Source organism: Gossypium hirsutum, chromosome D12, assembly GCF_007990345.1.
Source record: "Gossypium hirsutum isolate 1008001.06 chromosome D12, Gossypium_hirsutum_v2.1, whole genome shotgun sequence".
In the NCBI taxonomy this organism is placed as follows: domain Eukaryota; kingdom Viridiplantae; phylum Streptophyta; class Magnoliopsida; order Malvales; family Malvaceae; genus Gossypium; species Gossypium hirsutum.
In genome coordinates this window covers 61,306,294-61,319,375 of record NC_053448.1, presented here as the reverse complement: position 1 = coordinate 61,319,375, position 13,082 = coordinate 61,306,294, and the positions used below count along the sequence as shown (strand labels likewise).

Genomic DNA, 13,082 nt, shown 5'->3' with positions numbered 1-13,082 from the left:
AAATGGGAGACCGATTGATAGAAAATGGGTCCAAAACATCCCCCACTTTAGTGGGAGGGTGAGGTGTTCGGTAGGGCGGTGGGAAAACTCCACTTTCAACAGCCCAACTTCGTTATACATATACATATATGTGCTAGCCAATTATCTAAAGCCACCTTCATCAACAAAAAGTGTATATATGTTTATAAATCAGTGCTTTAGTTAGGGATATTTTGGTAAAATATCAGTTTATCTGTGAATTAGTATGAATTGATAGAATTGAGTTTAAATATCGATTAAAGTGGAGTTTGAACCGAATTCTATAATATGTTTTTATTTATGAATTTTTAGTAATTTATTTGAATCAGACGGACTGGTCGGACGAGTTAGACCGAAAACTTATGGTTTGACCAGTTCAACTATCGATCTGGTTCCAAAAACATTGATATTTTATTCCTAATTAGGTAGATATGTTTTGATATATATTTAATGAGTAAATTTTGATTCAGATGTAATTCATATATAAGTGGATATTTAATGCATTGTTAGTGAACAACGACATGACACATCTTCACTGATGAAATAAAAAAAAACAATGGATGATTAATTGTTTTAAACATAAATCTGGAATTCAAAATCTAAATCTCATTAGGAGGGTAAAGCCATAACAGTAACGCAACTAATGCAATTCAAACTTAGGCCACACCTGGAACAATGAACACCCTTACCATCAAGCCAACACATAGAATTTATAAATTATGTGTAATTGAATCTAAATTAGAATTGTACATACATACTTTTATTAAATTAAAGTTTATATATGCTACGCATTAAATTAAATTTCATAAATTATTTGATATTTAATCTAAAAAATAATATTTTTAGATTAATGAAAGCATATACTTCTATAATTTGTTTCCTAATATATCATATTATTTTGCTGATAATGTATATATTAATATGCTATGAGTGAATTAAACTATAGCGTCATTTTAACTTTTTTTTAAGTTTCGTTATCACAGTTGACTTATAACCATAAATATATATTCCATCAACTATAATTATTGTTTTTAGAATTAGATTTGAGTAGTTGGGATATTAATCCGAAATAAGAGGTCAGATAGTTAAATTGATTAGATTGACCGAATCGATTTTTTTTCTAATTTTTAATATTTATGTTTTTTTAATAATTTATTCAATCAAATCAGACGAAGAATTGAACCAATCAAGCTGGTGATTTGGCCGACTTGACCACTAGTTCGATTCCGAAAACTTTGACTATAACACGAATTCAAACAAATACAAAGTACAATGGAAAGAACAGAACAGAATCCATCAATGACATACAGACATATTAAGACTTAAGACCCACACATCGCAATTACAAATGGTGAGACTCGAACCTGAATATTTAAAGACCGAATGCCTCCACTTTAACCAACAATATCAATAAATAAGGGTGGCTGGGGGTGTCTAGTAGGGGCTTTGACCTCCCTAAAATAAGAAATTTTTATTTTTGATTATTTATAATTTATAAAATTTTAAGTTAGTATATATAAAGTACACATTGACCCCAAAAAATGATAAAATTTTTATTTAATCCTTTAAGAAAATATAAAACACGTAAACTATTAAAATAAAGAAATTGCATTCTAATTCTCATAAAGACATACAATTTAATTCCGACCTCAAAAATATTTTCTAGCTTCACCCCTGTCAATACATATAATTTAATTTTACTAAAATAATAACATCTGATTTATCTACAATTATAAACTTACAGTACTAACAACATTAAGGATGAAATTGAAATGTTCAACGAATCAACTCAGTGTCAAACTCAATTATGCATGTCACACAACATAGACCTACAAATATCCATTATTGGTTTGGAGTTTTAGGTTATAGTCAATATCAAATGGTCAGTCGATCGACATATATATTATCATATAATTGCAAACTTCGACATTGGACTTTAGCCATCCAATATCATATAGTATATTTTAAATGCCAATCCCAAAAGATGGCTTTTTTTTTTTCTTTGTTGACCTTTTAGGTTTCCACCATTATTAATGACTTAAACGACGTGGTATGTTTTCCAATAACTTGTTTAATTTTAATGGGCATTTTGGTTATGCAAAAACACAGCGCAGATTTATTTAAGGGCTAATTTTACTAAATGTCCTTAGTTTATTATTAGGACTTTATAATTTAATCCATAAATTTTAAAATGTTTTAATCGAGATTTTAAAAAAGTAATTTTGTACCAGTTATGTGATTTCCTTAACCTAGCGATCAAATTAAGTGTTAAATGTTAAGATATGTTGTGAAGCGTATTTAAAACATATGGATTAAATTGTTAATATGTGTGTGGGGTTAGAAAAAAAAATCAAAAACCCATTCGAAATGTGGTGTTTGAACAATTTTTTATTTAATAAGTTAAAAATTGAGGTTGCTTGAATACAACGGAATTTTATTTTTATTTAATTCATAATTAGTTATCATTTTTATTATGGAAAAATTAAATATTTTGTATTTGAAATAGTAAAAATAACTTAAAAATATTATGTACATAATTACTTTTTGAAAAATAGTATTTACAAGAGTTATAATTTTTTTATTTACTTAATTTTTTTTAAAATATAAAATTTTACCAAATAATGTCCAAAAATTGTAAAACAAAACCTATATCGTCCAAAAAAAAACCCAAAATCGGTATAAAAAGACCGAGAACCAAATTGAGCCAAGCTTAATTATTATAGATGGTTCGAAAAATTCAATAAAATAATTTGAATCGAACTGAACTCAATTTTACATGTGTGTACTTACCTCGTAGATAATTTAGATATGACAAATGAAAAAGAAGGGTTATGTTACTAAAATTTAGGAATTAGAAGGGTATATATTTTCTTCTTTTAAAACACGTATTGGATCAAAATTAAACAATATATATATAAACATGTTTACAATTTAACCCATATAATTTAAATACATTCCACATTAATTTTAAGCTGGCACCGGCTAAAGTAATGACTATGCCCATAAAAGAACTTGATTAATATAATATTAATATTTTAAATAAAATATTAGTACTAAATTATTTTAAAATATAAAATTCAGAAGTTGTAGTGCAATTAATCCATAGTAAATAAATTAAAAATGTATTTTGTGGTTACAAAGTTGAGTGCAAAGGCCACTATGCTTACGTTTCTCTGCATTATTTAGCTTTGGAGGGGGGTCCTCTAAGTCGGAGATCGGCCGGTGCGCTGCTGAGTTTACACGTCGCCCATGAAATGAAAGCAGGTTTCAAGAAGAAAATCATGACCAATGCCGGTGCAGTCGTGTCACCGCCCACTAGCTATCACTTCCTTTTTTTCTTTTGGCAATAATAAGTTTTACGTTTGGACTCTAATTTTGGACAAATTAGGTTTATCAGTCTTGTCGTCGAGTTGTCTTGTTTATGGCCGGCCTGTTTCTCTAATTCCTCAAGGATCAACGTTCTCTCTCTCATACCATCTGCATGAGATTTTTCATCATACAATAAAGATAAAAACAAGCTTACCTTTTCTCTGTAGTTTCATATATGGTTTAAGAACAGTTAAATACCAAAAAATAATAATAACGTAAAATAGTTAATAACCGACAAGTGTTCGGTACAATTTCAATGAGGGATTCATGTTTAAACCCGACATGATATTGTTGCGAGAGACAATCATAAACCCCGAACATATAACGCGTAAAATAAATTTGAAAAATACAAAAAATACAAAAGTAATAGTTTTAATCTCTTATTTATTAATTTAAAATTTATTTAGTTCGATTATTATATAATTATTTTTTTAAAATTTTTTATTCGTAATATAATTATTAATATTTATTTTTGATTATTGCTTTATTTAAACGTGTTTGTTTATCGTTAATATCGTTAATGACATGTTGATTTAAATGAATAAGTTTATATAATTTAAATGAACTTATATATATACAAATAATTTTAAATAAAATAAAGGTATAATAATTTTTTCAGTCCTCCAACTTTACAAAACAATCAATTCAGTCTTCCATTTAAGTTTTAGTATCTTTTAATCTTTAATTTTGTATTGTTTATTAAATTATTCTAAAATAGATAAAAAAATTAATATTTGTTAACATTACTAAATTTTATGGGAAAACGATAAAAGCACAATCCTTGAAAAGTTATAGTAAAAAATAATTATATTACATAAAATTTTATGCAAAAATTAAGCAAATGTAGGTAATTATGAAGTTAGGGGTAAGTAAAAAAAATGATGAGAAATTAACTTTAGCTAATAGCTTAATTAGAGAGGCCGACCCTTTTCTAGTAGCCACTCCATTAGTAAGGGCCCCATATCAAGATTTACTAATTCCCTTCCACTACTTTAGTTTTTCCTTGAATCCTAGATGTTAGGAGACGTTAGGATTTCGAGTTTTTTGTTGATCAGGAAACACCCGGATTTGAACTAGGGAATAAGGGATTTGCAGTCCCCCGCCTTACCGCTCGGCCATGTCGCCAAAAGGCTACAAACAAAAAAAAGAGAGAGTATCTCCCTTTTCCTTTTCATTTTTAGATCGGATCCATACCTTCAATTGATTATAGTATCTAAAGACACACAATATCTAAAAACTTTCCCTTTCCTTTCTATTAAAAAAGAAAATATGAATTCTCAGTGACAAAAGTTAAAATTCAGGACAAATAAATTAGAACTATTTACTATTGACTGCAAATATGGACAATTCTTCTTTACTTGTCTTTTTCTAATGTATAAGAAAATAAAATTAGATACATAACTAATAGTTTAACAGTTTGGTCAAAGACATAAAATACATAATGGCGATGTGATTAACCACCTTTTTGAAAAATTAAATATTTTCCAATGATAATATATTAAATTAAAAAGTTATTGATTTCTATTTTGGCTTCACTATGATTACTCCAAATAATAATAAAGTCTGTGGGCTTAGCTTTGGCCAATTAAAATAATTTAAGCTTATAAATTTTCAAAATAATTTTTTTAAAATAATTTCATTATAGGTTATGATATCTATTTTTTTACACAATATTTAAATTTATTTATAATTCTTTCTCAACTTATAAATAGGAGGATAATACGTTTCAAAGCACTCGAACTCACATCTTCTTGTACTATGTCAATCAAGTTAATACAAGGAGGGAAGATAAGTATAATAAAAAACATAACAAGAGTTAGGTGAAGTTAATACTTTCTAAGCCCATGGATTAATTTATATTAATTCGACTATAATGCTATTAATTAGATAATTAAAAAAAGTTAACTTCCTTTCCCAATATCTTTTGGCTCTAACCAAGCCAAACTCGACAACTCATCAAATCAATTCAACACATTGGAAATTAGGGAGTAAAAGATAAAAAGATAAAAGATAAAATATTAATCCAAACGAACCGTTTAGTTTGGTTGACAAAGTATATATTATTAGTAATTTAACGACGTTATAAATGGTTGATTAAGTCTTAGCTCGATTGGTATTGATATTATTGTCAATGTGAGAAGACGTAGGTTCGACTGCACTGAAGCGTATTATCCTCCTATTTAATGATCGGGTTGAGGCTATGTGTAATTTTAAATATCCTATTAAAAAGAACATATATTATAAGAATCTATAATGAAATTAATTTATGTTGAAAAAAGAAAATAAAGTTATGTAAAACCATTGATAAAATATAATCAATAAACCATTCTATGATAAGGCTTGCCATGCTCACATATACCTTCTTTTTTGTGTGAAAATAATAATGCAGAAATTATATCAAATTAGTTTCTTCTAAAACTCTCTTAGCTTTATTTTGATTCAGAGCTATTAAGGCATTATAAGGACAATTGTCATAGATTTGGAGGCTTGTTTTTCCTTCTAAGCTCAATTTGACCAAATAGTCAGCGATCCAATTTTTTTCTCTAGTAACATGTTGGATTTGGGTCAATTTTAATTTCATAATTATTATCATCAATGGCTTTTATTTCCCACTAAATGAAATACAATAATATTGCAAATCAAGCCTTGAATGTGTTGACAAAGAGATTTTGAGTACTAATGTAGGTCAACACTATTTTGAAATTTTGTGTGGGGATAAAGGTGTTGTGGAAGTTTTTGTATTAAGAGTTAGATTGTATTTTATCTCATCTATTTAATAAATGAGTAAATTAATCTTTATACGTCAAATTAAAAAGCACATTGATCCTTTCTGTTAAAAATTACATCCATTTGTATTGTTAAAAACTAGTATGACTGATAGAATAACCAGAATGTGTGCTTCATTCTGATATACAAGAACTAATTTTTAATAGAAGGACCAGTTTGGTATTTGATCTAATGCACATGAACAAATTTGTCATTTTTTAAAGTAGAGCGGGCAAAATGTAATTCAACTCTTAGTACAAAAGCCTCCGTAGTACTTTTACATGTGTGAGATAGTTAATTAGTTAAGTTATTTAATTCAAAAATTTGAAATCAAGATTTTACTATGGAGAATGAATCATTAATTGGTGTGAAAAATGATTTAAATTAAATCATTAATTTTCTAGAAGAGACCAAAGATGCAGTTATCCATTCATTTAAGTGTTTAAAATGAACTAAATTAAAATATTATATTTTAAGATAGACTAGGAAGGGGTGGTTGAAATAGTTAGTTAATCAGTTACAACTTAAAAAAAAACAATAAAACTAAATCTAATTAGCAAGAGTACTAATTTTGTCAATAAAAAGATTTTACAAATAATTGTTTTTCTAAGGAATTACTTTTAGTGGAAAAATGGTATATATGTACAATATATATAGTTATTTGATTGCAAAAGAAAAAGAAAATTGTACATATATATTTATACATGGGCCCCTCCTAGTAGGGTATAATAGGAAAAACAACAATGATAAAAACAAAGCTATTTTCCATTTTATGATAATGACAAAATATTTTTTTCTCTACACTAATATAATTAGTTAAAGAGAGAGAGAGAGAGAGCCCCTTTTAAAACAGTGGAATTATAATTATAATAATTCCATCATATGATTCATAAACTCTTGCTAGATTTTATTCTTCTATTGATCTCTTTCTCCAATTCTTCAAGTCCACCCACTTCCTCTAGTTCCTGTTGCACATGATCATATAATTAAATTCAAAAAAAAAAGAGCAAACTTTTTTTATTATTTATTAAAATTAAAGCTTTAGGTAATAGGTTACCTTAGGTCCTAGAAACAGCCCATATGGGACACCTTGGAATTTTTCTGAATGATGGAGCTGAAAAACGCCAAATAAAAACCCAAATAAATAAACTTATTTATTTAATTTTTAAAAGTTAAAATATGTATATACATATAAAATTGTGTTTTTTTTTAAATTTAAATTTTACAAAATAGTCACTTAACTATTCAAAAAATTTTTTGTGGTCACTAGCTGGCTAATGTAAAAATAGAAACACTCAAAAATCAATATAGTTGAGTGACCAAAAAAGATAAAATTAAATAATTAAGTAATTATTTTGTAACTTTTTATAGTTGGATGACTAAAAATAAAAAATACTAATAGTTAGATAACCATTTTCTAATTATAGTTGAGCGACAAAAAAACTATAACTAAGTAACGACTAATGTAATTTAGCCTAAAAATTTACTCACATCATAACAACCATATAACTAAAAAATAATTTTATATTGAATTTAAATTTAATAGAAAAATTTTATTGTTACTGTCAAATCAACTTTTAAAATAGAAAAAAAATTAAAATTGAACTTTTTTAAATAAATGTGGTGCATGTTAATTAACCTGGTGAGCCGCCGCAACTTTTCTGAAATAAGGCACGTTGGCAATAGGTCCCACCGGGAATCTCTTATGCACGAGACCATCGTGGACGAACATGTAAGCCATTCCAAACACAGTAATCCCAAGACCCTGAAAGGGTATTATAGTCTTTTTTTACTGAATAATAAACATGCAGACAAAAAACAGTTTGCTAATCCCAAGCTATTTTAATCAGGAAGTAAACCGTTAATCAAGGAATAATATAAACATGAAAGATTCAGAAAGATTACGATAATGAAAAAAAGTAATAATTAAAGACCAAAAAAAACACAAACAAACTTACAGCACCAAAACATAGACCAGGTACAAGTCCTTTGTTGAAGAAACCGTAAGACAGAAGGGCTATAGCTGGAACGGCGTTTATAATGGCGAAAACGTCGTTTAGTTCGAACGGACCTTCTCTTGGTCGATGGTGAGACTGCCCAATAAAAACCCTAATTTAGTATTTCATTTATATTGCTTTTTGATGGTCGGGTCGGGTCGGATTCTGTTTACCTCATGCATATGCCATAAGGAAGCATGCCAGAGAGCTCGATGTGCCCACCTAGCCCAAAACTCCATGCCTACCTGAAAACCAAATGAAACCCTTTTTTTTTCAAGCAATGAAATAAAAGGTTTATTACAGAAAAAAATGGAAGACATTGAACTTACGGCGGCGCCAACAGATAGGGCAAATGTGCCGAACATTTCAGACAGGGGCACTTCTCCTCCCTTACCAAAAAAAAAAAACATGAAACAACCTTGTTCAGTAATTTGATCGTGGTATTAAAAATAAAAAAGAGAGGAAAAAGGGAGAAGAAAATGGACCTCCATTTGCCATGAAAATCTATAATAAACAGCCATGATAGCCATGGAAGTGATACCGAAACTAGACATGACAGCAGCGACCAAGTAAGTGAACCTTTCGGATTTTTTTCTAGCTAATTTCTCCGCCACATGTGGAGGTATTAAGATCTGTTTGTTCCCAAAATCCTCGGAACCAGATCCTTCTTCTACGAGATTCACTACGGTCAGGGGTTCAACATGTTTTTGTTCCTCCAACACGAAACAAATGGAAAGCCTTGTCTCCTTTCGAGCACCGTGTGTTAGCTGTGGGAGGCGAAGTAGAGGGTTGAAAACTAGCCTTGGCTTGGGTGAGGGATGAAATGAACGGAAAGTTTTAAGGGGTACGGCAGCGGATAAGCCGGCCGCCATGGGAAATGAACTGCGAGAAGATAAAAAACGGCGAAGCAATTAAGCTCCGGCGGAGGAGATGAAGGAGAAGAGAGATGGGTCGGTGCGGAGAGGGTAGAGGTTTTGGGTCTTTTATAGACGGAAAGGTTAAGTGCACGAAGACCACAACTTTGTGTGTGATTTTTGGGTATTGGGGAAGTTTATGGAATTAAAACACCCGCTTCCTCGTCATCGCATATATATTTTTTAAAGTTCAAACAATAAAGCTTAAAAAGGGTAAAAAATTGTTTTCTTCATTTTTCCTATCATATTGGTCATTACCACTATGATAGTATAATTCCACTCTAAAGGTAACACGTGGAGTATATGTTAACTTATAAACTCATATTACTTATTATAAAATGATTAATTTTCAACCCTCAATAACTTTTTGTATGGCAATTCAACTCACGTCTTTAGTTAGATTATCAATCTAATAAATAATTAAATAATTAAAATTGTTGATTTAAAGATGGATCCAATCTTTGTTTGGGTTAGTATATTTCTAAGTTCTCGATTCATCTGGCTTCGATAGAGGTGTTAATATGTTGGACCTAATTGAGTCAAAATTTAATATAAAATATAGGGTTAATATATTTTTTTGTCATTAAACTTGACAGTTTGGTCTACTTTAGTACTTATATATGTTTTTACACTTTGCTACTTGAATTTGGCAACTAGATTCATTTTGATTTTTGGATTTGGATTTCGTTAAGATTTGATGGTGTGACCAGTGTTCTTGAAACATGACAAATAATTTGGATTGAGAATCGATTGGTATGCTAGTCCGAACAAAGTGGTTGAATTGATTGAATCGGAAACTATATCATGTTTATACTTTCATTTTGGTCACCCAACTTCTAGATCATTTTCGTTTTAGTCACCCTAAAAATATCATTTTTTAAAGTATTTATTAGGACCAAAAAAATTAAGGATTAAAGTGGAAAAGCGGGTGAAACTAAAAATAATACATTAAAATTGGTTAAACTATACTTGTTTATCCCCTTGCCAAAAGTTCTATTTTTTTTTCAAGATTGAAAATTTAAATTTCTAAACATCAAAACCGATTAAATAAATTATTAAAAAATGTATCCCTTGACAGTGTTAGTCGATTTGTTACTATAATATTGAAATTAACTTAATTAATTAATTTAATCTTTTTATAAAATTTAAAAAATTATTTTATGTTTCCAAACAAAAATAAAGTTAAATAATTCATATTTAATAATTTTCTACAAAATTTCTTTTAATTATATGATTTTGAATCTTCTATGCTAAGCTAAAAAGCAAAGAAACAATCTTTGCAATTAATTTAATTATTTAATTTTATCTTACTTGCAGAGCAAAATCTAGAAAAAAAAATTCATTACTTCTTTACCTGAACGAAGAACAAGCAATTAATTTAATTAATTGCAATAATTTTTTATTTGTTTTTAGCTTAGTATTGAAGATTCGAGACCATATAATCAAAAGAAATTTAATTTCATAGACTATTATTAAATATGAGCTAATTGATTTGATTTCATCAAGGATAATCTAGAAATATAGAATAAAATTAACTTTAAAATTTAGAAGAGATTAAATTAATTAATTTCAATATTATAGTAACAAATCGGTCGACATTATCAAGGGATAAAATCCTTTTCAAAAATTTATTTAATTTATTTTGATATTTTAAAATTAAAAATTTTAATATTAAGAAATAGAATTTTCGGCTATGTAATAAGTATAATTTAACAAAATTTTAATGTATTATTTTAATTTCTATTATTTTTACCTTCGATCGATACTTAAAAAATATATATTTTAGTGACAAAAATAAAAGTGTAAATATAATGTGGCATGTATAATTAATAGCTGTTAAAGATTTAACGCTTAGATGACTAAAATGAAAACGGCTTAAAAGTTGAGTGATGAATTTGCAAGGATTTCATTTAGGTGTCCCAAAAGTTGGATGCCCAACTAGTGAATTTACCCTTTACTTAAAAGTGTTTTCTGAATGGAAGGTTAAGCAGGCAGGTAAGAGAAGTGGGGACCATTTCTGTTAAACCAATCAAATGGTAGCCTTTAAAAAAATAATTGACCGCACAACCTGAATTGAACTTTGTCTTAACTGTCATGCCACGTAGTCAGAAGTACAGTTGCCTATCTATCAGTACCTTTTTGGAGATGTTGTGGTTTCCACGTGGGATTCGTTTATTGGGTATTATTAAAACACGCTTTCTCCTTTTAGCCGTTGAGTCGACCACCTGGCCGTAGGTTCTTCCACCCACAGATTCCCTTTGGATCACGTTATACTGCTAACACTTTTTTTTAGACCAAGCTTGAGCTCAACTTGTTGGCTCAGCTTGTCTTCGGTCCGGTTAGGGTCCTGTCTGCATTCAACAAGTTGTTTGCTGGACTCGGGTTTTTTTTTTCAGCCGATGAATTTTTCAATGGTTGTTTGAATTAGGTTAGATAAAAAATTAATTGGGATAATTTAAAATTTTATTTTTATTTTTTTATATTTATGATTTTTAATAAATTATTTTATTAAATCAGAGGGACCGTTAAAATTGATCAACTAGTAATTTACTAAATCTGACTCTTAAGTAAAATAGGTTATGTGTTGGAATATATTAATATAAATAATACAACTCTTCAATAAAATAAAAAAAATATTGAAGGAGTTATACATGAATATTCTTAAATTTGTTATATATTTATTTTTCATCTTTTAATATCAACAACTATTAATGGTCTAAAATTTGAAGGTTGTATAAAATCTTTAGAAAAAAATGAAATCAGCTTTGTTTGATTTTTGAAAATATTTTATATTTATATTTTCATTTTAAAAAATAATTTTTATTTTCGAATTTTAAAAAATTTTAAAACATGTTTGATAAATATAATAATAAAAATTTTCAATAGTGGAAACATAAAACATGCTTTGTTACTATTTTTTTATAATAAAAATATGAGAAATAAAATTTAAAAATCACATTTATAAGAAATTTTGAATCATTATAATTAATTTTTTAATTACATTTAAATAAATTTAGAGATATTTATTTATTAATCTTCAACTCTTTTTTTTCACCAATGAGGTGACGGAATATTATTCAGTGGCCTAACATTAAATGCAAAATCAAATTAAAAACTAGCAATACAATTTTAGATAAAAAAGAAGGTTAAATTCTACTTTATCAAAGTTATAGATTTATCATTTTTAGTTATTGTATTTTTAATTTTTAATTTATACTAAACGATAACTATTAAATTTATTAATTTAAATTTTATTATTTCTAAAATTTGATGTGACAAACATTTTATTATATATATCATGTCAGCTTATTATTTCATTACTCACCAATTAATGGACTAATGATTGTCAATTGCGTCAAAACTGAAATTTTAAAATTCAAAAAGCATAAAGACTTGGACCAATTCAATCAAAAAGTATATACTAAGTCTACTACTGTACATGCAGTAAAAGACTAGTAATTGAATCAGGGGCGGATTCAGGGGGCTGACAGGGGCCGCAACCCCATAAAATAGAATTTTTTTATTTAGGTCATTTATAATTTATAAAATTTTAAATTAGTAATGATAAAATTGTACTTTTACCCCTCAAAATGATTAAAATTTGATTTAATCCTCTACAAATTATAAAGATATAAGCTATTAAAATATCAAAATTATATTTTTACTATCATAAAAATATATAATTTAATTTTGTCCTCCAATTTTTTTTTGACTTCGTCCTTGTCCCCTAAGTCATATTTTTTGAATCCACCATTGAATTGAATTAAACCATGTAAGCATAAAATTACCGTCCATTGAAAAAATAGTAACTAAAAGGGTAAACTTCACAGATAGCCATCCAATTATTAGCATGTTTCCTTTTTGATCCAACTATGAAAAATTACAAAATAGTCATCAAACTATTTGATTTTTTTTTGGTCACAAATTGTTAACTAATGGGAAGATGAGATGGAAGCTTTCAAAATTAGCATAATAGCAACTTTAACCCTCAACATTTATATATTGCGTCAATTTAGTT

General features: G+C 27.9%; 1 protein-coding gene across 1 annotated transcript; it reads right to left on the bottom strand.

The window, feature by feature from the left end:
• Window positions 1–6,792: 6,792 nt before the first annotated feature.
• On the bottom strand, window positions 6,793–9,263 carry LOC107947686 (beta-carotene 3-hydroxylase, chloroplastic). Its single transcript, XM_041107642.1, has 7 exons — window positions 8,636–9,263; window positions 8,480–8,539; window positions 8,324–8,395; window positions 8,112–8,246; window positions 7,793–7,918; window positions 7,211–7,267; window positions 6,793–7,118 (listed from the first exon to the last, which is right to left on the bottom strand). Exons 1-7 carry the CDS (start codon window positions 9,020–9,022, stop codon window positions 7,041–7,043), a joined length of 915 nt encoding a protein of 304 aa, XP_040963576.1. The 5' UTR covers window positions 9,023–9,263; the 3' UTR covers window positions 6,793–7,040.
• Between the last annotated feature and the right edge of the window lie 3,819 nt (window positions 9,264–13,082).

Coding starts and splice junctions, on each gene's coding strand:
- LOC107947686 (XM_041107642.1), bottom strand. CDS start 9,022: ATGGCGGCCGGCTTATCCGCTGCCGTACCCCTTAAAACTTTCCGTTCA. Junction 8,540..8,635: donor GATTTTCATGGCAAATGGAG/GTCCATTTTCTT, acceptor TTTTTTGGTAAG/GGAGGAGAAGTGCCCCTGTC. Junction 8,396..8,479: donor CCCTATCTGTTGGCGCCGCC/GTAAGTTCAATG, acceptor TTTGGTTTTCAG/GTAGGCATGGAGTTTTGGGC.